The sequence below is a fragment of the Plecotus auritus genome, assembly GCF_963455305.1.
Source record: "Plecotus auritus genome assembly, chromosome: 1".
NCBI lineage: Eukaryota > Metazoa > Chordata > Mammalia > Chiroptera > Vespertilionidae > Plecotus > Plecotus auritus.
This window is the reverse complement of record NC_137770.1, coordinates 123,711,181-123,734,856: the sequence shown is the minus strand read 5'-3', so window position 1 is coordinate 123,734,856 and position 23,676 is coordinate 123,711,181. Positions and strand designations below refer to the sequence as shown.

The 23,676-nt window shown below is 47.3% G+C and overlaps 1 protein-coding gene and 1 pseudogene across 2 annotated transcripts; both read right to left on the bottom strand.

Moving 5' to 3' along the window:
• Positions 1-3,553: 3,553 nt before the first annotated feature.
• On the bottom strand, positions 3,554-23,240 carry LARP6 (La ribonucleoprotein 6, translational regulator). The gene is made up of 3 exons (XM_080643522.1): positions 22,598-23,240; positions 10,363-10,573; positions 3,554-6,552 (listed from the first exon to the last, which is right to left on the bottom strand). The coding sequence occupies exons 1-3, from the start codon at positions 22,795-22,797 to the stop codon at positions 5,488-5,490; spliced, it is 1,476 nt and encodes a 491-aa protein (XP_080499648.1). The 5' UTR covers positions 22,798-23,240; the 3' UTR covers positions 3,554-5,487.
• LOC308234971 (D-3-phosphoglycerate dehydrogenase-like) lies at positions 16,514-18,050 on the bottom strand (annotated as a pseudogene). The gene has a single exon. The product of its transcript is annotated as a D-3-phosphoglycerate dehydrogenase-like (transcript).
• Positions 23,241-23,676: the final 436 nt, after the last annotated feature.

Here is a 23,676-nt window from a genome sequence, read left to right as displayed (position 1 = left end):
GGAGTCCTCGTCCCAGGTTTAATCATGCAGATTATACTTTTCCATAGGTTATGATGGGACACAACAGGCACTCCAAGGTACATTCCAGGGCCAGAGTGTTTGAGGACAAGGCATCGTCAATGAGTCCTTGTAATCTATGTGGCCTATGAGAGGGTCTGCTTGGATGTTTGGAAACACCAAACTTATAGCAAACTGTACAATATTTTTAAGGCTGAAGAAAACAAGTTTTTATTCAGTATCCATTCAACAAATAGTTCCTGAACTCCAGCCATGAGCCAGACTTAATTAGATGTATTGAGCAACATGGTCTTTACCTCAAGGTTCATAATCCTGCAAAGAAATGGTGCATAAACAATTGACTCTAATGCAACGTGATTAGTGCTCTAGGTAAGTGTTTCCTATACTTCACAGGATGAGTATATATGGCTAAGAGTTTTAGTGATGACATGTTTTTTTGGAGCAATTTCTTTAAACTAGTATTGTGTGAAGTATTTTCCATATATTATCCCTTTTAATCCTTACAAGAACACTGATGTTGTAGGTATTATCATCATTCTACAGATGAGGAAACTGAATCTTAGAGAGGTGAGACAGGCCTCATAGCCTGGAAATTAGCAAGGCTGGAATATAAACTAGAGTCTTTCTTATTCTCCAAAGATGAAAGTGTAAATTGGACTCTATGCAGGTGCTGGGTTATAATCCCTTAGGGCTATGTCCCAGGTTGGACACCAGAGGGCGCTGAGAGCAAACCAATGGGAGAAATTTGCCTCCAGAGGCTACCATTTTGAAATTGACCTCAAATTCATCTTTCAAGGTGTGTTAATAAGCACAGTGTTGAGAAAACAAGTCTGAACGTACTGCACATTCCAGTTACAGATAAGGGCAAGGATCACTTAGACTTCATCTTTCATCCAAAGCACTTTAGCCCACTATTTCTTTTATCCACAGTATAGAATGCATGTGGACTTTAACTAGATGTCTGTGTACAGTCACAAGTCTGTGTATGTCTTGCTTGCTTCTACGCATCCATAGCTGATTACAAAACAGGAGTGCTGTGCAAACAGCTGCTCAACTGGACACTGGTTCAAGTGAAAGTAGCTCAGTTTACTTGCTGAACTGGATACACACTCCAGACATGACCCTCACCACATTTATTCCAGCTCCCAGAGCAATGAGTGACTGGCATGACTCCCACTCCATTGGTAGCCTCACAAAGGACTGGCCCATCAACATGCCCATCATTGTGAGAGGTGCTTCATGTTCCCATTATGGAATGGGCACTCACCTGGATCGAAGGCGGTGCTGGAACCAGAAGTCAACGTTCCTGATTGTTTCAATTCTTTCCTCCTAGAGGATTGCCGTTAGTTTCTAGGTGCTTTTCCATTATGGTTGCCACTTACAATATAGAATATGTGCTGAATTGGAAAAATTGAGTTCACATTTTAGGGAAAGTAGTTAAAAATAACCAGTGACCAATGTGTCTTCACATATATCCTTTCTCAGTGTTTCAGTCCCGTGTGGTAGAAAGCAAGCAGAGCCGTTTTCCACCCAGCCACACCATGATGCAATGGTAGATGAGATGCAGGCATGGACACGCCTCTGGATCAATAGAGTCAATGTTCAGAGGGCCTTCCCCCAAGACCTATGGTGGAGGGTTAGGGTATTTTGCCCCTTATTCTATGTTTAGGGAAGGAACAGCCAGCAAGTTGTTTGTTTGTTTAAATAAAGAAGTTATGTGAAGTAAGATGAGTTTGGAGGCATTAGGAGGGACCAGACACTAAGGACCTTGGGAGAAGGGAGAAGGACTTGGGGAAGAGGGAGCATGCAAGAAACATTTCAGGACTAGAACCAACAGCTGAGTTGCTGGCCCTCACACTCTTTGAGTGTTTACCGTGTGCAATTTAAGTATTTTACTGGTACTAACTTATTTAATCCTCACAAATCAAATGAGGTGGGAATATTATTGTACACCTTTTATGGGAGAAGAAACTGAGGCACAGATAAACAAAAGTTATTTGTGAAAGGTCATTAGGATTTGAACCCAGCTGTCAAAGCCCAGCACCTGCATTCCCCACATATGCCGTGCAATCTCTTTTCCAGTCTGGGGCCATGGGAGATGGTGGTGTTCCTGGCTGGGATGGGAAGTCAGGAGGAGCATGTGTGTGTAAGGTGCAGTCGGAGGAGGGTGTTTTGGACATGTGTAGAGTTTGAATGTTCTGCCAGCACCTTAGGTGGAGATGTCCAACAAGCTTTGAATCCCAATATGGAGAGAGAGCAGGTTTTCATTAAAAATAATGAAACATCTGTAAAAATACTGTTGGCTGAGTTTCCCAGTCAAGCTATTCAAGAAAGGCCTTCTATGCTAACAAACAGGAAGCCCAGGCTCCTGCTGAAGGTTTGGCCAGAGCTTTAGAAAGAGCAGGTTCATTAGCAAGGTATTCAGGGTCTCTGGGCTCATGAAAGTCTGCAAGAGAGACCAAGTCCAAGCCTTGAAAAAGGAGGAGGGGATGGATGGGTCTAAGGTCCCCTTGATTGTTCTAAGTGCCCTCCTCATTCTAACCAGTCTGTGCTTCTCATGCTGCCTGCCCATTGGAATTGCCTAGGGAGTTTTAAAAAACACTGATTCCCAGGCCTCATCCACAACTAATTAAATCAGACTATGTCAGGGTAGACACAGGCAGTTTGAAAAGCTCTCTAGGTGATTCTAATGTGAGGCTGGGGCTAAGCACCAGAGCACTAGAAGGAGGATTTGTCTTTAAAGATGATCAGAGCAGAGGGTAATGACTAATGTCTACAAAGTACTTTTCAGTTCATAAAGCACTTGCACATACATGGCCTTATTTAAGGAGCATCTTATTATTATCCACTGGTTGGATGGGGAAACTTTGAATCAAAAAGAGAAATTACTTGTTCAAGGTCAAAACAGTTACTTATTAAAAAAGCTAGAACCCAGATCTGCTGACCCCAAATTTGGGTTCCTTCATAAGATCACATAGGGCAATACTACAAATAGAAGGCCAAGTTCATCTGTATTCACAGAGAAAGGTGAGGATATAGCTATTTTTTCAAAGAAATTATGGTCCACAGGATTGAATCTAAAAACAGAGCTGCAGCTTGTGTGCCAGAGCATAAAGGAGTGGAAGAGTCTGAGCTAACCAGGCCCAGAGCTGGTGAAGCCCAGAGGGCCCCGTGGCCAGGCGGGGGCCACAACATTGCCCAGGGTGAGGAGGCCTTTGGGCCACCTATAGCTGGTAGTGGTGGAAAGGACAGATCTGAGTAATTCCTGGGGGCATTTACCAGTTAATAGAAATTCTTCTGGGTCTTCAAAGGGACCACTATCTTACTAACCAGATAATGAACACCTGCTAATTTGTATAGAGCTATATAATTTAAAATACATTATCTTTTTCCATTTTCACAATGGCTTGTAGTATTTATTCTACCTGGGGCATTGAAAGGATAACTGAAAGAATGTTTATAATAAAATGCCCAGCACATAGAAGGTGCTGAATAAATATTAGTACCTTTTGTGGTTCATTTATTTATTTATTTTAGATGAATTTTAGTCTCATTTTATTTTATTTATATTTTGTTAATCCTCACCCAAGGGTATTTTACCATTGAATTTTAGAGAGAGTGGAAGGGAGGAGGAGAGACAGAAAGAGAGAAACATCAATGTGAAAGAGATACATCGATTGGTTGCCTCCTGTACGCTCCCTGACCAGGGCCAGGGATTGAGCCTGCAACCTAGGTACATGCCTTTGACCATAATCAAACCCAGGACCCTTCAGTCCACAGGCCGACACTCTATCCACAGAGCCAACCCGGCCAGGGCTGTGGTTATTTTTAATGTGGATGGTGCGGTTCAGTGATGCTGAGTACAGTCCGGTGGTTAGAGTGTGGGCTCCAGCACCAGCTCTACCAATCTGGCCATTAAATCTTGGAAGAGTTAGTCATTTATCTGCACACTATCTCTGTTTCTTCTGGTGTAAAATAGAGATAATATCTGAACCTATCTCATGTGGTTCTTAGGAAAATTAGATAATGCATGGAAAACTCTCAGCATAGCCCCTGGCATCTAATCACTCTTCAATAATTATTAACAAATTCCATTAAATGTGACTTGCCTCAAATCCCCCCAAATAGCAAGCGAATAAACCAACACTGAAACCTTGGCCAGTGCTCTTTCTGCGACACTCAGGCAGCTTCCAGTGATAATGGACATTAACCCCAGGAAAAGGAGCAACTGCATTTCAGGCACTGACATCAAGACAAAGCACTATGCAGGGATATAATGAGGCTAAGTGGAGCTAGTAACTGCCTAAGGTCACAGAACTAGGAAGTGGGGGGTGGCATGTGGGAGTCACACTGTGTGACCTCTAGTCCCATACCTTTGTTCTCAGAATAATCAGGCAGGCTTGTTAAAATCCAGATTCCAGGCCCATATCCCAGAGTTTTTGATTCAGCAGGCCTGAGAATTTGCATTTCTAACAAGTTCCAAAGTGATGTCAATGCCAGTCCAGGGAGATCACATCTAGAGAGCTTGGTCTACACTGAGCAGACTTCTGCTCTGTGATTCATTGTGATGAGAGGGGTGATGCTCTAACATCTGCATAAACTCTGCCACCTCTCAGGCCACCACAAGCCCCAGGAAGGCACACTCAAGAAATGTTTGGTTACGCATTTCAGGGCCTCATGACACGCTAACCACAGCCTTGTCAGGAGGCAGATTTTTGTCCGGCGTGATTTCAGAGCCAACACTCTCAGCTGAGTGTTTTATTTTATTTATTTTTTTAAATAGATTTTCATTGATTTCAGAGAGGAAGAGAGAGATAGAAACATCAATGATGAGAGAGAATCATTGATCGGCTGCCTCCTACATGCTTCCCACTGGGAATCTAGCCTGCAACCCGGGCATGTGCCCTGACCGGGAATTGAAGCGTGACTTTCTGGTTCATATGTCAACACTCAACCACTGAGCCACGCGGCTGGGCTTGAGTGTTTTATTTTTTATTCACTTGACAGAAAACATACATTAGATTCTAGAAGACACCATGCAACAGGTTTAACTAGTTGCCACAGCACAAAAGAACTCTTCTGGGCTCTGAGGACTCCCTGCATGGCCTAGGACAGCTCGTCACCAAAGAGAAGGAGAAGAACCCTGCCCCAGAGAAGAGGCTGGCTGCCAGGCTTCCCCGGAGCCCATCCCACAGCCATACAGAGCCATGACGTTCACACACTGGCTGGACAGCATCACAACAGCGGTTGTGTTGGGAGGAAGGGGTCCCCTGAACTAGAAGATGGCCTTAAAACCAGGGTGTCCAGACAATCTATATACATTGCAAACATATAAATTAAGAGGTTCATATGTATACAAAATTCTTGAAAGGGGACTTAATTTCATTCTATGGCATGCCAGGTATTTATCAGAACCTTGAAAACAGGTGGTTTTCAATGGAGCCGGTATTAAAAATAGAAGGTATTTATTTATACATGGGCCCTGCTCCTCTCGTGTACACCATGGAATCCTCTGGTGTTGTCAGGGCCTCTAGGCAACCTCAGCACCCCCACAGGTAACCCATCTGCAGTCTGCATCTTCCGAGAGAGCAGGGGACTCGCTCTGGGGCTCTTCTCCTGTGTCCCTATCTCAGCTTGGCGGCGCCTCCGAACCCAGGGGCTGCCAGAGGGAGTGACACTGCTGTCGGAGGAATAATCCATGCACTTGCGAAGGATCTCAGGACTGGTGCTACAGTTCAGCCTACCTTCCTCAGCCAGTGGGGATTTTCTGGAAACGCCTCTGCGTTGAGCCAAGGGACTGCTCCAAGGACTTGAGCAAGGGGAGGCATTCGGACTCAGAAAGAGATTCTGGTGGCCAGAAGGGCTGAGTTTATTGGTGACCACATGCCGCCGGCCAGCCATAGGGGATGTGGGATTGCTCTCAGGGTCGGAGGAGCTGTTAGCAGAAGACTCGTCACCCATGTATTGAAGCTCCTCAACTCTCTTGTTCAGGGACTTCAAGTGGATGCTCGCAGTGGGCTCCTCGTCATGGGTCTTGTCTTTGGGAGGTTTCTTTTTGGGTGGCTTCATACCAATCAGAACAGCTTTCATGTTCTCCTTGCCCTGAGATTCCATGATCATAAACTCATAGGCTTTGATGGCGGCTTCCACCTCCTCGAACTCCACAATGGCACATTCTTGAGTCCCCACCTGGCTGTACCGGCTGCTAATCCTCCGAATGTCAGGGGGCAGCTCTCTCCCAGGTTTGAGGATCCGCACTGATGAAATGACACCAAAGGTCCCAAAGAGCTTGAGTAGGTGTTCCATCACCTTCTCTTGCACCCTCCCATTCTTTTGGGGGGCGCCCAGGGCCCACAGCTTAGGGGACAGGTAGAGATCATAGACCAGAAGCATCTTGCTGGGGAGGTTCTCATTGGGGAAGAGAGGGACAGGGGTGGTCCTCCTCACCTTCCGGTGGTCCTCATTCAACTCTAGGGTCACTGAGTACTTGAGGGCATGTGCTGTGGTTCTCCAGTCCCGTGTAAGGTGTTTCACCTGAAGAACACAAAGCAAATCTGAAATGGTACCCAATGTCCTGGTCTACCTTGTGTCCTCTGTAATCTCCCTCACACCTTTCCTTATTCCGGAGGACTGGTATCTACAATCATACCAGATGTGAGCAGGCACTCAAAAATCTAGTGAATGAATGAATGAACAAACACACTTTGCAGAATATCAAATGAGGCAGCACAGTTGAGAGCAGTGTTGTCCAACAGAACTTGTCATGCTGATGGAAATATTCTATCTATTCTGAACAAGTTTAGAGATTAAACCTGCAGGCTCTGGACAAAGGCTAGTGGATGCACAAATGCAAGGCCCACCTCCAACTGGCAGTGAGATCTAAAAAGTTATTCAACCTCCCAGTGCCTCAACTTCCACATTTGTGAAATGGGGATGTTAATATGCCTGCCTACCTCAAAGAGTCAGCCTGAGGATTAAATGAATAAATACAGGGGGTCCCCCCAAAAAATGTATATGCACTTTGAATGATTATAAACTCAGTGTTTATTAACATGCAGTTCATTTTCAAAATTTAAAAGAATCTACAGAAATGAATCGTTTGTTTTGTCAATGCTTGTTTTCAAACTGATGACCATTCTGAAGTTGTATTTCTGCATTTATGCATTTGCTACAGCAGAGGTTCCAACAAATGTTTCATATTTCACTGCAATATCCCCTGGAAATAATTTTAGCTGTTTCAACTTGGAATTAAATCCAACTTGGGCCTCATGAAGAATGATTAAATAGATCCCCTCCTCACTTAGTGTAAAGTGTGGGTATGTTGCAGTATGTGAAAGCTATATTTATATCGTAAAACAGTAATTTTCAAGAGGCCCACTTTCAGTGAGGGAATTCCAGGAAGAATGAGTCATCCTGAAGAAACAGTGGAGATGGGTGGGGTGGGTGGCCTGATCCAGGAATGGCAAGATCACCCCGAGTCCTCTGAGGCCAGGCCAGAGCAGCTGCTCTGCAGAGGAACCAAAGCAGGAACTTCCCAGGACTCAGGAAGGACTCCCTCACAGAGCAGCATTTAGAGGACCTTGGCAGAGCTCTCAAGCATACAGGCAGGCTCCTGGAAAGAGAACACTTCCATTCTAGCCTGTGGCCTCCAGATGAAATAGCCAGATTTGTGCTCAGGATGTGGGAACCACAAGTCACTTACACACAGACAATGGGGCTGATCACTGTGACACAGGCTAAGGGCAGAGAGAAGTGGTCCAGGGAAAGAGTTGGACTGGTGGTGAATGAGAGATCCAGAAAGGATGAAGATGATGACCGCAGGTCAGTGCCAGGTTGTGGGAGAGCCAAACAATGGTCATTTTGAGGGTAGAACATGGGGAGCCTTCTCAAAACAGGTCAGGGAGGGAGACTCTGGAGAGGACAATCTACTGCCTCAGCCTGGAGCCTGAGCAGATGGTGCCCGGAGGAGGCCAGTGCTGCCTTGCTCAGAGGGCTGGAGAAGTGGCCGCTGGCCACGGCCAGTGGAGAGAGCAGGTTCTGGCAAGCACCCCTCCAGAGCTGGGAGCAAGGTCCATGAGAAACTCAGTGTGAGCGTCCCAGGCCTGTGTCTGAGCTTTTAGAAGGAGTGGCCAGGCACCTAAGAAGAGGAACCAGAGAGCTGTGGGCTTTATGCGATTACTAAAAGAACTTTGTTTGATTTTAAAACACTGTAATTTCCCTGTTTGCTACCTTTGTCGTATAGGTTTGCTATTATGATTAGCAGGAAACCCTGTCAAAGGAAAAAGGTCTTTGCTCTCATTTTGGAGGTATTGGGGAGTCTGTGTCCACTCTGCGGCTGGTTTTCAACAGAGAAGACACCTCCTCAATAGATATGTAAGTGGCAAGTTAAAAAGAAAAGAAAATCAGGATGACTCTTAGGGCGTCTGGGGAGGAAAAAAGAAATGTATAGGATAATTCCACTGGCTGTTGCATTTTGGGGCTCCCGACAAACACTTTGCATGTGGAGGCTTGCTCACTGTTCTCTGCACATGTGTGATACTGCGATTTATAATAAGAAATATATATATTTGGTCTTCATTCCCATTCCTGGCACTGAGCTCCTGAAATCTTTTGTCAATTCCTAAGGGATCAGAGCACTAGAAGCATCTTTTGTTCTAATGAGGGGACCCTGGATGGGTTCCCAAAGCTCCTGGATGGGGCTGGTCACCAGAGAGACTGAGTCATAATTTGAAGCTTAGAACTTTCAGCCCTCTGCCCCCATGCTCTGAGAGGGGAGGCAGGGTGGAAATGAAGTTAATAATGATCACTTTTATGTGAGGAAGCCTCCAAAAAAATCCCAATAATAGGGGATTTAGAGAGCTTCCAGGTGGGTGAACACATCTGCCTACATGAAGGGTGGTGCACCCCAACTCCACCGGGACAGGCGTTCCTGTGCTTCCAAATCCCATTCCTTTGTATCTCTTCATCTGGTTATTCATCTGTATCCTTTGTTATGTCCAACTGGTAAATGTGTTTCCCTGAGTTCTGTGAGCTATTCTAGCAAATAATCGAATCCAAGGGGAGGAGGCCACAGGAACCTCTGATTTGTAGACAAGTTGGACAGAAGTTGTGGGTAACCTGGGGACCTACTACTTGTGATTGGCACCTGAAGTGGGGGTCAGTCTGTGGGACTGAGCCCTTAACCTCTGGGATCTAATGCCATCTCCAGGTAGACAGTGTCAGAATTGAGGTGAAGTGTAGGACACTCAGCTGTGTCACAGAAATGCTTGATGTGGGAACCCTCCCCTCACTTCTATTGAAGTGTGAGTGTGGGAATAGTATGGCAGCAAAGGAGGTACACAGGAGGAAGAGCAGGTATTCCTTTGGAACATGAAATGCCCCTTCCCATCTCCTATTTGTTGAAAACTCCTACTCATTCTCCAAGATCCAACTTTAATGTCACCACTTCTCCAAGCAGGATTAGTTGTTCTAAGCAACTCACCACCAATAGTCCTTTCTTTCTTTCATGGTGCTGACTAGGGTCATATTGTAACCTTTCACTAGTGTCTCTCTCCTTCACTGGACTTTGCAAAGGCAGGGGAATGCCAAATTCATCTTGTATATCCTATGCCTAACACAGTACTCAGCACACAGGATGAGTATGCTTGATGAATGAATAAAATAAAGAGAACAGAAGAGGGCAGAGCACACCAGGACCTGAGGCAGAGAAGTAGTCTGGGAGAAGAGCTGTCCTAGGTGCTTCCTGACAACTTGGCCAGGACCTACGCATTACACATTTCATTATACAACAGTCAGTGTAGTGCTTTTCCATTCTAGTAAACAACTTCCCTCAAGGGAGACAGAGTTCTGAGGCCAACTTATCTGTCAGCTCTTCAAGAAGCAGGCAAACACGGTCCACTTGCTGGATGTGTACACAGCAGGGCCATGCGGTCTGCTGCCCAGACGGCAGCAACAGGCAGATTTCCCACATCTCCATCTACAGATGAGGTTGGCATTGCACACAAAGGCGGCTGAAATCTTGGAGAAGGGCTTATCTCCCAGAGTTCTGAGCACTCCCTCCTTTTATTTATTCAACTATACAAATGAAAAGCTTGAATTGCATATAATTCTTGGCTTGGTAGGTGTCTCAAAAGGCCATTGCTGAGACCTGTCTCAAACCCAGGACCCTTTTCATAGTGTGGGACAATCCTAAATCCCCTCTCTTGATCATTTTTCTCTTTTTTCAGGCCTCAGAGGAAGTAAAAAATTACTAGTCATTAGGTTTGAAAAGGGTAAAAAATATTTTGACCCATAACCCCAAACAGCCTTGAAACCCTTTGGGCAGCTCTGACAATGAGGTCTCACCTTTTTGAAGGATGTGAGTAGCTTAACACTCACATATCCCAACTTGTTCCTCCTCACATGCTTTAGCAGGAAGGCGTCCTTTTCCAAGTTTTCATTGGAAAAGTAGAATTCGATCTGATCCACCAGTTTCCTGATTAACTCCTCGTCTGGAGGCTTCCACTCCTGCTCCAGGTCCTCATGCTCATTCTCGCCCCCACTTGTTGTGGTGCCACTGAGACCAGAAGGAGACACTGGGTGTTATGAACTGAATTGTCTCCCCCCACTCAGAATTCATATGTTCAAGTCCCAACATTCCCAGCTCAGAATGTGACCTTATTTGGAAAGAGTCTTACAGATGTCATTAGTTGCAGATGAGGCCGTATCAGAGCAGGAAGGTCCCTAATCCAGTAGGACTCATCTTTAAAAGGGGAATCCGGACACACAGAGAGAATGCTGTGTGAAGATGAAGGCAGAGACGGGGAAAGGGGGGCATGCAGAAGTCAAGGAACATCAAAGACTGCCAAAAAAATACCTAAACCAGACCCTTCCATAGCACCTTGAGAGGGAGCATGGCCCCACTGACACCTTGATTTCGGACTTCTGGCCTCCAGAACTGTGAGGCAATAATTTTCTGTAGTTCTAGGCCCTCCAATTTGTGGTGCTTTGTTACAGTAGCCCTAAGAAATTGCCTGGGCCATACCTGAATTGGACTCTACAGAGGGGGTGATCACATGGCCACAGGGGATAGGTTTTGCTTCCAAAAAGCTAAGAAATCACGCTTTCATTTTTAACAAGGAGGGGAGACTATTAATACAACAACACCCTCTACTAATATTTATGTGCTGCTCTTCTATCCGATGTTTTTCACAATACACTCCTTATCCTTCCCTCCCCACCTCCACCTGGCAAATCCTGATTTCCAGAAGGTAGTTTGGCAAAGTAACTAAGAGTCCCAGTTCTAAAGTTACACTGCCTCGGTCTGAATCCTGACACCACCATTTATTAACTGAGTCAAACTGGACAGGAGCTCCACTGCCACACCACGGTGCCATTTCTGTAAATTGGGAGTCATGATAGGATTATTGTGAAGGTTAGGTGAATTAAGACAGCCCATATCCCAAAGAGCTCCTGGCATACCCATAGAGCTCAGTAAACGACAGATACATCCATTTGCTCATTCATAAGAGGCAGATCTAGGATCCAAACTCAAACTTGTGTCTCCAAAGCCAGCACACACAATATTTTCCAGGTTTTGTTGCGACCCTGACCTGAAATCTGAAACAATCCCATTCACCAGGGCCTTCTAAATGAAACCCACACCCCCCAGGAGCTCCCCTGGATGACTTCCCCTCCTGAGAATAGAACATGAGAACAAGCCAAGGAAATCCTGGGCAAAGCTTCTTCAGGATGGCCAACCTTTCAGAGGTTATAAAAGCTTCAAAGCTATAACTATTTAGGGAATGTGTGATTATCCAAGTCATAGTGGACACAATCATTAAAAGTTATCAAAGGTGAATTATCATTTGTATATTTATTACTAAATTAAATTATGCATTATACAAATACTACATATACTACACAATAAAAAGGATTAGTTAAAAACTACTTCTGGAAAAAAACATAGCTGCTTTCCTATGTGGTAGCTTTATGTCCAAGAGCCTGAACACCCAACTCACAGCTTCCATTACCATGTTCTGAGCAGAGAGAACAACTCCGGGTATAGACACACACACCTAGTCCACCTAAAGCATCCATGTGCTTCTACTCTGTTGGGAGAACGTGTTCACAGCAGCATTATTCACAATAGCCAACGATGGAAGCAACTCAAAGTCTACTGATGGATAAATGGATAAACAAGATGCGATATGTATGTACAGTGAAATATATTTCAGCCTCAAAAAGAAAATTCTGACACATACTATAACATAGATGAACCTTGAGGACATTATGCTAAGTGAAATAAGCCAGTCACAAAAGGACAAATACTGTATGATTCCATTTATATGAGGTCCCTAGAATAATCAAATTCATGGAGACAGAAAGTAGAGTGGTGGTTAAAAGGGGTTGGGGGAGGGGTGAATAGGGAGTTATTGTTTAATGGATAGAGTTTCAAGTGGAAAAGAAAAAAATTCTGGAGTAGGAAGGTGGTGTTGGTTGCACAACAATGTGAGTGTACTTAATGCCACTTAACAAGGGTTAAGATGATAAATTGTATGTGTATTTTACCACAATTAAAATTTTTTAAAAAAGGAGGTCTTCAATAAAAAAGTATGTATGTTTACATGCATATTGTGTTTCCTTTACAAAGAAGCAAACAATTAACATTTCCCTTGGATCAGCATTAAGCTCTTACATAAAGTAATCAACCAAGGAAAAAAGGGAGCGGGCTCAAAAATCAAAGTACTATAACCTATTAGTTTAAGGTTGGAAAAGGCTCATTTATATATGTCCTTTGACCCTAGCAAAATTTTCACTGGCTTTCAACCACCCAAAAAAATCAATTGCAGAAGAGTCAAAATGAGAATAAAAATGAAATATTCCGTGAGGAGGAAAAAAACAACAAATCCATCTCACAATTTTTCAAATTCAGAAATTAAAATTAGCATAAAATATAGGCATTGGTTGATTTTAAAAATGAAAAGGTTTCATTATTTGCCTATAGACAGTCTGGAAATGGGGTCAGTTTTTCTATTTAACTTTCATGTCATTGATTTTCTTCATGTGACTGGTAAACAATTCATCTTTTTCTTTACAAACATTTAAAAAATAAACTTTAGAATAGTTTTAGATGTATAGAAAAATTGTGAAAATAATACAGAGAGTTCCCATATGCCCAACACCAGGCTTCCTCTTCTATTATTAATAGCTTACATTCATAATATATTAATGAATATTATTGCATTATTATTAGCTAAAGTCCATACTTTATTCAGATTTTCTTAGTTTTTACCTAATATCCCTTTTCTATTGCAGGATCCCATCCAGGATGTCATATTGCGTTTAGTCATCATGTCTCACCAGGCTCCCCTTGGCTGTTACAGTTTCTCAGACTTTCCTTGTTTTTGATGACCTTGACAGTGTTGACGGTGTTCAGGTATATTGTAGAATGTCTCTCTTTATGATTTGTCTGATATTTTTCTCATGATTAGACTGAGGCTATGGGGTTCTAGGAGGACCACAGAAGTAAATTTCCATTCTCATCACATCATATCAAAGTTACGTACTATCAACATGACTAATCACTGGGGATGCTGACCCTGGTCATCTGACTGAGGTAGTTTGTCTCCATTGTAAAGGGACTCCTTTACCCCGATTCCAGCCGGGGCGAGGGACGGCTATGGGAGGTTGGCTGTGGGAGCACAGTAACCACCAGGGGGCAGCTCCTGCATTGAGCATCTAGCTCCTGGTGGTCAGTGTGCATCATAGCGACCAATCGACTGGTCATTCGGTCGACCACTCGTAATGGTTCCCTCAGCCCAGCCTGCAGCCTCTCCAATCGGGGACCCCTTGGGGGATGTCCAACTGCTGGTTGGGCCTAAACCGGCAGTCAGACATCCCTCTCGCAATCTGGGACCACTGGCTTCTAACCGCTCACCTGCCTGCCTGCCTGATCACCCCTAACTGCCTCTGCTTGCCTGATCACCCCCAACTGCCCTCCCCTTGCCGGCCTCGTTGCCCAAAACTGCCCTCCCCTGCCGGCCTGATCTCGTCCCTAATTGCCCTCCCCTTGCCAGCCTGGTTGTCCCCAACTGCCCTCCCCTGCCAGCCTGATCTCGCCCCCAACTGCCCTCCTCTGCTGGCCAATTTGGTTCTAATTGGTCAGTTTCTATGACAGTCAGTGTCAAAAGCTCTGTCTCCTAGGCAGCCACTGCCTCCTCACAGTTGACCCAGATTTGGTTGATTGGCCAGTTTCTATGCCAGTCAGCATCTCTGGGCCTATCAACAGGGCCTGATCAGAAAGGCAGGGTTGATCAGCAGCCCCAGTGGAGGCCTGGAGAGAAGTGGATGTGAGGCTGCTGGCCAGGCTGGGAGGGAAAGAGAGAGGCAAGTGCTGGTCAAACGCTGCCTCAGACGCTACAGATCAGCCCCTGCTTCTCTCTTCAGGTCTCTTTCCGGGCCTGATTCAAAGCCCCCTCAGCAGTCACTGCTGGGTCACTGGGCCTGCAGCCACAGTAGTCAGCACTGGGTCACCATGGCAACCCAGCACTGACTTCCAGATGGTCAGCCTTTGGTCGTAATCGGTCGTTACACCCTGGCTATTTATTATAGAGATTAGAGACCATGACCTATCTTCTGACATGATGTTTGGGTATGTTCTCAGAGCCTGGGAAGAGTACAACTCGTGGATGTGTCTGCAGATCTAAATAATGATTTGTGATGAGGAGCAGAGGTAAGGTATACAAAGTACTTAGTTCCAGCCTGACCATCCTGGCTCAGTGATTGAGCATTGACCTATGAACCGGGAGGTCATGGTTCAATTCCTGGTCAGGGCACATGCCTGGGTTTCAGGCTTGATTCCCATTGGGGTGGGGGGCATGCAGGGGGAAGCCAATCAATGATTCTGTCTTCATTGATGTTTCTATCTCTTTCTCTCTCTCCCCACCTCTCTGAAATAAATAAAAACATATTAAAAAAAAAAAAAAAAGTACTTAGTTCCATGTCTGGCACAAACTGGCATTGATAAATGGAGGCTTTCATTATCATCATCCAGAGCAAGGAAACAATAGCTTGAGCAATGTCCCTAAACATTATGGAGAGAAAGAAGCCTAATTGCCCTCCCCTTGCCAGCCTGGTTGCCCCCAACTGCCCTCCCCTGCCGGCCTGATCTCGATATTTCTATTTGCTATATGAAAAGCAGGTGTGCTCAGTGGCTTATTATTTGTACTAAATTTAGTACTAGAGGCCTAGTGCACGAATTTGTGCCCAGGTGGGGTCTGGCCCGCCCCAATCGTGGCTGATTGGGCCTGGCCAACTGAGGAGAGGAGATGTGGGAAGTTGGCCGGCTGGCCCCGCCCCCCCTTCATCAGGGTGAGGGGGCTGAACCGGGGGCGGGGCCGGCCAGGGGAAGGGGCTGCAGGCAGTTGGCCGGTTGACCCCGCCCCCTGGTCAAACTCCTGGATGAACTCCCAGTAGAGGGGACAATTTGCATATTAGCCTTTTATTATATAGACTAGTGGCTCGGTGCACAAAATTCATGCACGGAGTGGCGGTTCCCTCAGCCCACCCAGCCTGCACCCTCTCCAATCAGACTTCCCTCTCGCAATCTTGGACCGCTGGCTCCTAACCGCTCACCTGCCTGCCTGCCTGCCTGATTGCCCTTAACCCCTCTGCCTGCCTGCCTGCCTGACCACCCCTAACTGCCTCTGCCTGCCTGCCTGATTGCCCCTAATTGCCCTCCCCTGCTGGCCTGAACTCGCCCCCAACTGCCCTCTCCTGCTGGCCTGGTTGCCCTCAACTGCCCTCCCCTGCCAGCCTGATCTCGCCCCCAACTGCCCTCCCCTGCCAGCCTGATCTTGCCCCCAATGGCCCTCCCTGCCAGCCTGATCTCGTCCCTAACTGCCCTCCTCTGCTGGCCAATTTGGTTCTGATTGGTCGGTTTCTATGCCAGTCAGCGTCAAAAGCTCCGCCTCCTAGGCAGCCATTGGAACCTCACAGTTGACCCAGATTTGGTTCTGATTAGTCAGTTTCTATGCCAGTTAGCGTCAAAAGTTCCACCTCCTATGCAGCCATTGGCTCCTCACACTTCACCCAGATTTGGTTCTGATTGGTCGGTTTCTATGCCAGTCAGCGTCAAAAGCTCCGTCTCCTAGGCAACCATTGGGTCCTCACAGTTGACCCAGATTTGGTATATTGGTTAGTTTCTATGCCAGTTAGCGTCAAAAGTTCCACCTCCTATGCAGCCATTGGCTCCTCACACTTCACCCAGATTTGGTTCTGATTGGTCGGTTTCTATGCCAGTCAGCATCAAAAGCTCCTCCTCCTAGGCAGCCATTGGCTCCTCACAGTTGACCCACATTTGGTTCCTTTTTTTTGGGTGGGGGGTGTGGAGGGTGGGCTGTTTATTAAGTGGTTATTACAGGGGTCAGACCACATAAGTAGTGTCAGCCCCATGAATGCGACCTCTCAGTGTTGATCACAAAGCCCCCAAGGCTGGTCCTGGTGAGCCCCAAGGTTAGAAATGAAACTGAAAGGCCTAGGTCACATGCTGCTTCCAGGCGTCCAGGCTGGGCATCAGGGAGGAGATGCCCATGACGTGCCAGGTCTCCCCATCGGACACCACCGAGGTCTGGTAGGACAGCAGCTGCGCACCTGCCTCTGCCAGGAGCCCAATCATGGTAGGCAGCAAGGCAGGGTTGGAGGGCTGAGCCCTGAGGAGAGGCACTTTTGGTCTGAAGGCAGCTCCGTTGAGTGCCTGCAGCACAGGTGTCGTGCCTTGGACAAAGTCCACAGCCTGGTAGGGGGCACCTGCCAGGGCCACGCTCAGGAGGCCTTCCCCACATCATTGCTCTCCTGGCACAGTGGGGTTATGGGAGGTGGTTACATTGAGGCCGGTCTCCTTCACCAGCAGCGTGGCGTTCACCAAGTTCACATCCACATGATTAGAAGCGTCTTTGAGGAGGCCGACAATGACTGCAGGACTCAGGCAGTTCCCGGCATTCTTCAGGGATAAGCCCTTTGGGGGACCCTGCCCAGGTTTGCATCAGAGTACCCAGGGCTTCTGCCAGACTGATCCAAGGTTTGGTGTGCAGAAAGAAGGCGCTGGTAAGAGCCTGGGCATTCACGACCCCCATGAGGGTTCTCACCTTCACCATTTTCATGAACTGGACAGCATCTCCCCGCAGCAGCTCTGGGCCTCCTTGGTGCTGGTGCCCAGGTGGGGGCAGCTGGTGACATTCTCATGGTCCACAGCACGGTCTGAAGCGGCTCCTCCATGAACACATACAGCTTTGCGCCCGCGCACTGCCCCGACTGCAGGGCCTGGAGCCGGTCGGCCTCATCCACGATCCCTCCTTCTGCGGGCGCATGCCCTTCTTGTACAGGGCGAAGGTGCTGTCGTTCAGCAGGCCTGTCGTGGAGAGAAGGAGAGGGGTGTGCACAGTGATGAAGTCACAGAGGGGCCAGATCTCCTCCAGGGGCAGCTGCTGAATGCGGAAGGAGGCCGAGACCTCTGGTGAGATGATGGGATCGTACCCTACAGTCTTCATCCTGAAGGAGTGCATCCAGATGGCCACCTCTCTCCCGATCCTCCCCAGGCCAAGAATTCCCAGGGTCTTTCCATTCAACTCGGTTCCCATGAACTTCTTTCGGTCCCATTTGCCATCCTTCATCGAAGCCGTCGTCTGGGGAACCTGCCTGGCCAGACACATGATCATCCCACAGGTGAGCTCCGCTGCACTAAGACTGTTCCCATTGGGAGTGTTCATGACCAGGATGCCCTTCCTCGTGGCGGCCTCCAGATTCACGTTGTCCATGCTGGTGCCGGCCCTGCCCACCACTTGGAGCTTCTCTGCTGCGTTGATGACATCCTCGGTCACCTTGGTGGCCGAGCTGAGGAGAAAGCCTTCGCAGTCCTGCAGCTTGGCTATCAGCTCCTCTTTGCTCAGGTTCTGCTTCTCCAACACCTACAGCCCTCCATCTTGCAGGATCTTCTGGCAGCAAGGGTCCAGGCTGTCAGTGATGAGCACTTTCTGTAGGTTTGCAAAGGCCATTGCTGAAGCCAGCCTCGGGATTGATCACTCTCCCTGGACAGAAACACCTCTAAGCCCCCAGATTTGGTTCTGATTGGTCAGTTTCTATGCCAATCAGCATCAAAAGCTCCACCTCCTAGGCAGCCATTGGTTCCTCACACTTCACCCAGATTTGGTTCTAATTGGTCAACATCTCTGGACCTATCAACGGGGCCTGATCAGAAAGGCAGGGCTGATCAGCAGCCCCGGTGGAGTCCTGGAGAGAAATGGAGGCCCGGCTGCTGGCCACACTGGGAGAGAAAGAGAGAGGCAAGTGCTGGTCAAAAGCTGCCACAGAGGCAACGGATCAGTCCCTGCTTCTCTCTTCAGGCTTCTCTCAGGCCCTGATTCTCAGCCCCCTTAGCAGTCAGTGCTGGGGCACCAGCAACCCGCACTGACTTCCCTTCTGGTCCAGCTTCGCTCATACCTGTGTTACACCCTGGCTCTTTATTATAGAGATTATAATTTTAAATCATTTTATACATTGTAAGACAAAGCAAACAAATAAATAGGTTAATACTATTAGAAATCAAGAGTTCCAGTGTAAAATTAAAGGAAGTAAAGCAAAACCTTATAATATTAAATTAGAATTAGCAATATAAATTTAAAAAAAATAAATGAAACATTTCCTAGCTCTGTCCATTGAAAGGACTTGAAAGCAATGGTGCCCCAGCAGATATTAGCACCCAAATCCAAGTCTTGGTTTCTAAATACCTTTCCACTAGTATTTGAAAAACTAGGGATTCCTGTGGAAATGGCTAAATCCCATGACTAGAATAGGAAAAATATAAATTAAGTCTAGAATATCTAATACCAGAAAGCAAGGAAGTACTCAAAAAAGGGGAAATAATTAACCATTTCTGCTTGCCTCTTTAGGAGGAACTCTTGTTCAATCCCAGGTGATGATACAAAACTCTCTTTTACAGCAGAATGCAAATAAATGTACTATAAAGGATAAAATTAGAAAATCACCAATTTGCCATCCCCAATTAACTGACTCCAGCAAGGATCATCAATGCATGCTACAACCATTAGGAGAAAGTGGTTTGAGAAGAATATTCACAAGAAGTGCACCTATTACTTGTTAATTGCAATAGAGGGACCACCTTAACCAAGAGGTCAAATTTAGCATCACTAATAGTAGATGCTGCCTAAGGAAATGCAATGAAAAACCCATGGCATTGCTTGTGAAGTGTTCTTGCCCAAATGTTTAATCGGAATCTAATCAAGCCTTTAGCCCGAACCTCCAGTTTACAGGAAACACATGGCACAAAGGAGCAAGTTAAACCAGACCAATTCAAACTATGAAACATTCAACAAGACATCTGGCCTCTTAGTTCCAAAATAGAAAAGCATTTTTTAAACAGTGGTAATGTTCTAGATTAAAAGATTCTAAAGACATAATAGGCAAATGCCTTGACTTGTATTGGATTCTGGTGTAAAGGGGGGAAATAACAGCTGTAAAACACAATATGGGGCAATTGGGGGAATCCTGACTATGAGACTTTACTATTAGATTATTTTAGGGATTATATGAGGGAATTGTTAATTTTCTTTTTTAAAAATACTTTAAAAATATTTTTATTGATTTCAGAGAGGAAGGGAGAGGGAGAGAGAGATAGAAACATCAATGATGAGAGAGAATCATTGATTGGCTGCCTCCTGCACTCCCCCTACTGGGGACCGAACTGGCAACCCAGGCATGTGCCCCCAACCAGAATCAAACCTGGGACCCTTCAGTCCACAGGCCAATGCTCTATCCACTTAGCCAAATAGGCTAGGGCAGGGAATTGTTGATTTTCTTAATTGCAATAATAATATTATGGCTTTATAGGAGAATGTCATTATTAAGAGCTACAAAATGAAGTATGTAGGGTATAAGTCTTATGTACCAGATATCTGTAAATGCTTCAGGAAAAACCATACACATTATATGTCCATCAAATAAATGACAAAAATATTTCCAACTGTACAATTGTTTCACATTTTATGTTTGAATTTTTTATGTTAAAAGGTGATAAAAAAAGGAAAGAAACTTTTTAGTGAACAAGATGTGAGAAGACTAATGAACATTTGGAGGTTACAAATATTTTTCCTTTTTTCCATTTATCCCTTGTCCCTGGGTATAAGCCAGGTATTGGGCTAGGTACTGGAGATACGGAGAGGACTCAGGCAAGATCACTGCCTTCAAGGACCTCACTATCTAGTAGAGGAGAAACACGTATACTTCAACCCCATAGAGTGATTCTGATCTCAGAGACATGATTCATTCGACAAATATTTAGAAAATACTCACTACATGCCAGGTGCTGAGAACAGGGCAAGCACGGTCCCTGAATTTACGGAGCTCATATTCTGTTGAGGGATATGGAACTCTAGAATTATAATTGTGTGTAAGTGCTCGGACTAAAATGGACAGACGGCTACAGCAACACAAAGGAGAGGAAACAAATCCAGTTTTGGGGTCAGGATGGGGGTAGTGGGGAAGAGGCAGTAAAGCTTTCAGGCTGACTAGAAGTCATCAATCAGAGGGACTTATCGAGGCGTGACTACAAAGGCATATAGACACAAACTGCACCCTGTGTTCAGGGACCTAGAGGGGATCGGGCCTGTGGGAACATGAACTGTTAGGGCAGGCAGGAAAGGAAGTAATGGGCTGCGGGGATGAAGTGGGTGGGTGTCACATCTCACCGAGTAGATTCAGAAACCTAGGCTGCCTCTTGCAGGCTCTGGGACCCCAGAGTGTTCTCCCATGGTGGCAGCTTCTCCCGAGCCAGGCTGGGCCCAAATGAGGGACAGTGTGCATCCTGTCCTTGGCTGCATCTCCTTGTGCTCTGGATGTCTGCCTGCTGGGTTCTGTTAGCTACACTACCCTGAAGAGCCCCAGGGATTTTTCTGGGGTCAACTCTATGCCAGCAGGCAGCAGGAAATGCTTCTGACTGAATGTTCTATGAGACTCGAGCCACTGGACTGGAGCTGGGAGAAAAGGGTGGTTTTGGAGGGAAGGTGAGGAGGGTGAGGGCAAGAGGCCTACCAGAATTGAGGATCATGTTCTCCTAGATCCCATAGGGGATCTTTCTGGGCCCAAAAAATAAGTAGGGCTTTACTCCATGCTAATGGTACTGTCTTAGCCCCAGGATAGAGGACAACTTTTTGCTAACCAGAGGCAAAATAAATGTGAGAAGGATAAACCACTCGGAGCTATTATACATGACCTCTGAAATTATTTGACTAGGTGGCTGCCTTCTCCTGAACACTGTGAGATCCAGTGACTGTGGAGTCATTATTTTTATACTCTCAATACTCAGCAGAGCTGAATAAATGAATCAGACTTTATAGTATGTAAAGTGCTGAAATGTCTACTATGTCATCTGCCGTGGCCCAGCTTTCCTCCTCAAATACCCCTGTCTCCATTGGACTACCCTGAATCTCTGGGTCCCCAAATCCAGACTTTTTCACTGGGACAGAGTCAGCCAGTGATGGGGGATAGCTTTGGTCCCAGTATCCTTATGCCTTTGAGTTGACTATTCTTCCAATGAAAAAGATTTATGCCTGCCGCAGAATAATCCTGCAGAGCCCTGACAGCTAAAAGCATGTGCAAAGAGTCTCAGAAGAAGGCTATTAGTAAGTGCCTGTTGGCATTTCCCAGAATTTGCAAGTTCTGCCATTCCCTATTCTCATTTCTATGGATACTCCATACTGTCTCTCCTTTCAACAGCAGGAACAAAACCACAGTCCTAAAAGGCTTGGGCATTAGTTGGACACAAGGATAAGATCTCCAGTTGATGGCAAAGTTCAGGGCCCGGAGGCACGGTTAGACAGGTGGCTTCTTGTGCCATACCAGCTCCAGACTACCCATCACCCAGGAACCCACCGCCAATGCAGCAAGAAGATGATGCAAGCATAGAAGTCAGGTGGGGAAGACTATGTGAAAATGGGAATCCCCAGCAAGGGAGGATACAGGCAGCAAGCCCTAAACTGATCCCAAATCAGGGCAACAGAGCTCTCTACACCATGAAATCACCCCATCACCCCTCCTGGGATCCCACAGCAGCAAGTGTCCACTGTGCCTGGCCCCACCCAGAGAGGGAAGCCATTTGGATTGATAAACAGACTGGGCAGTGATGATTTGCTGGAATCCCTGGACGCGGGGGGCGGGGGGGGGGGGGTACCTTCTAGGCAAGACCAGGCTGGGCTGAGCTTTCTAGAAGCTCAGGGAAGGAGAGGATAGGGAGAGGATAGCCCAGGAAGGACTTCCTCCTGGGTCCCAGACTATGCCCACGGACAGGCCCCTCAGATCCCCGCCACCAGCCCTGGGAGGGAGGGAGCCTTGGTCGCGTTACAGAGCTGCGGACCCTGGCACAAGGATGGCCACAAGCCCTTCTGACACCATGCGACACCCAGAGCAGCGTCCCCGGGGCAGGGCTGACTCAACCCGCTCCGCTCGCTGAGCGGTCACCCCCGAACTCCCCATGTGCTGGACCCGAGGTCGGCAGCTCCCACTGGGCCCGGCACACCGCAGCGCCTACCTGTGCCCGCGGCTCGGCTCCTCCTCGCTAGCGCTGCCCCAGCCGGGGCTGAGGTACCGAGCCGGATGCCCCGCGCCCCGCGCCTCTGCGCCCTCCTCGTCGTCCTCCAGCTCCTCCGTGTCCTCGGCCTCCTGGATGGCAACGCGGATCTGTACCGCGGTCTCGGGCCCGGGCAGAGCCTCCTCGCCGGGCTGGGCCATGGCTCGCGGGCCGGTCGGCACTGCGGCGCCTCAAGGCCGAGCCAGCCGGGCTGCAGCGTCTATGACCCAGGGGGCAGGGGTAGCTGCGGCCAGGGAGGCACGGGGGTCGCGGCGCCCCGCCCCGCGCCGCTGCCGCCACCGCCCCGGACGCAGGCGGAGAGCCAGTACGGGCGGGGCCGCAGAGGGAGAGGGCGACTTCCTCTGCTCTCCTCCCACATAGGCCTGTCCGAGGAAGGTCCCCCGGCCCCCAGCCTTCCAGCGCGCACCCTCTGCTCACCGCCCCAAACCTGACCCGAGGAGCTGGGCTCCGGGCTCCTGCCCGCTCCTTTCAAGGCTGCCCAGGGAGGGGCGCAACACATCTGACTTCTCAGTTTGTAGATGACTCTGGGGGTGGCAGGCACAGACAGCAGCTAAGGACTTCGGTGCCTCCCTCGAGTCTCCCCCGCTGACCTGACAATATGTCTGAAATCTCCACCGTTAGTCTTTTTGGCATAGCCAACTGTGCGTCCTGCGAGGAACTTGGTGCCTGCCAGGACCTATAGTAGTGGTTCTCAAAGTGTGGCCCCCAGACCAGCAGCACCAGCTTTACCTGGGAACTGGTTAGAAATGCAAATTCTAACCAGTTCCAATCCAGACCCAAATCAGAACTTTTAACAAGCACTCTAAGTAATGCTGAAGTTCAAAGTTTGAAAAGCCACTGTCCTATATTACTTCTTAGACTATGTCCTTCACATAGTAAGTATTCAAATATTTGTTGAATGAATAAAGGGAGCTATTGAAATGCCTGCTACCTTTTCCACATTTAGCTTTAAATGCGTTCCATCTCAACCCTTCATATATGACCCAGAATCTAGGGTCAGAGGCATAGAAATAAATAAA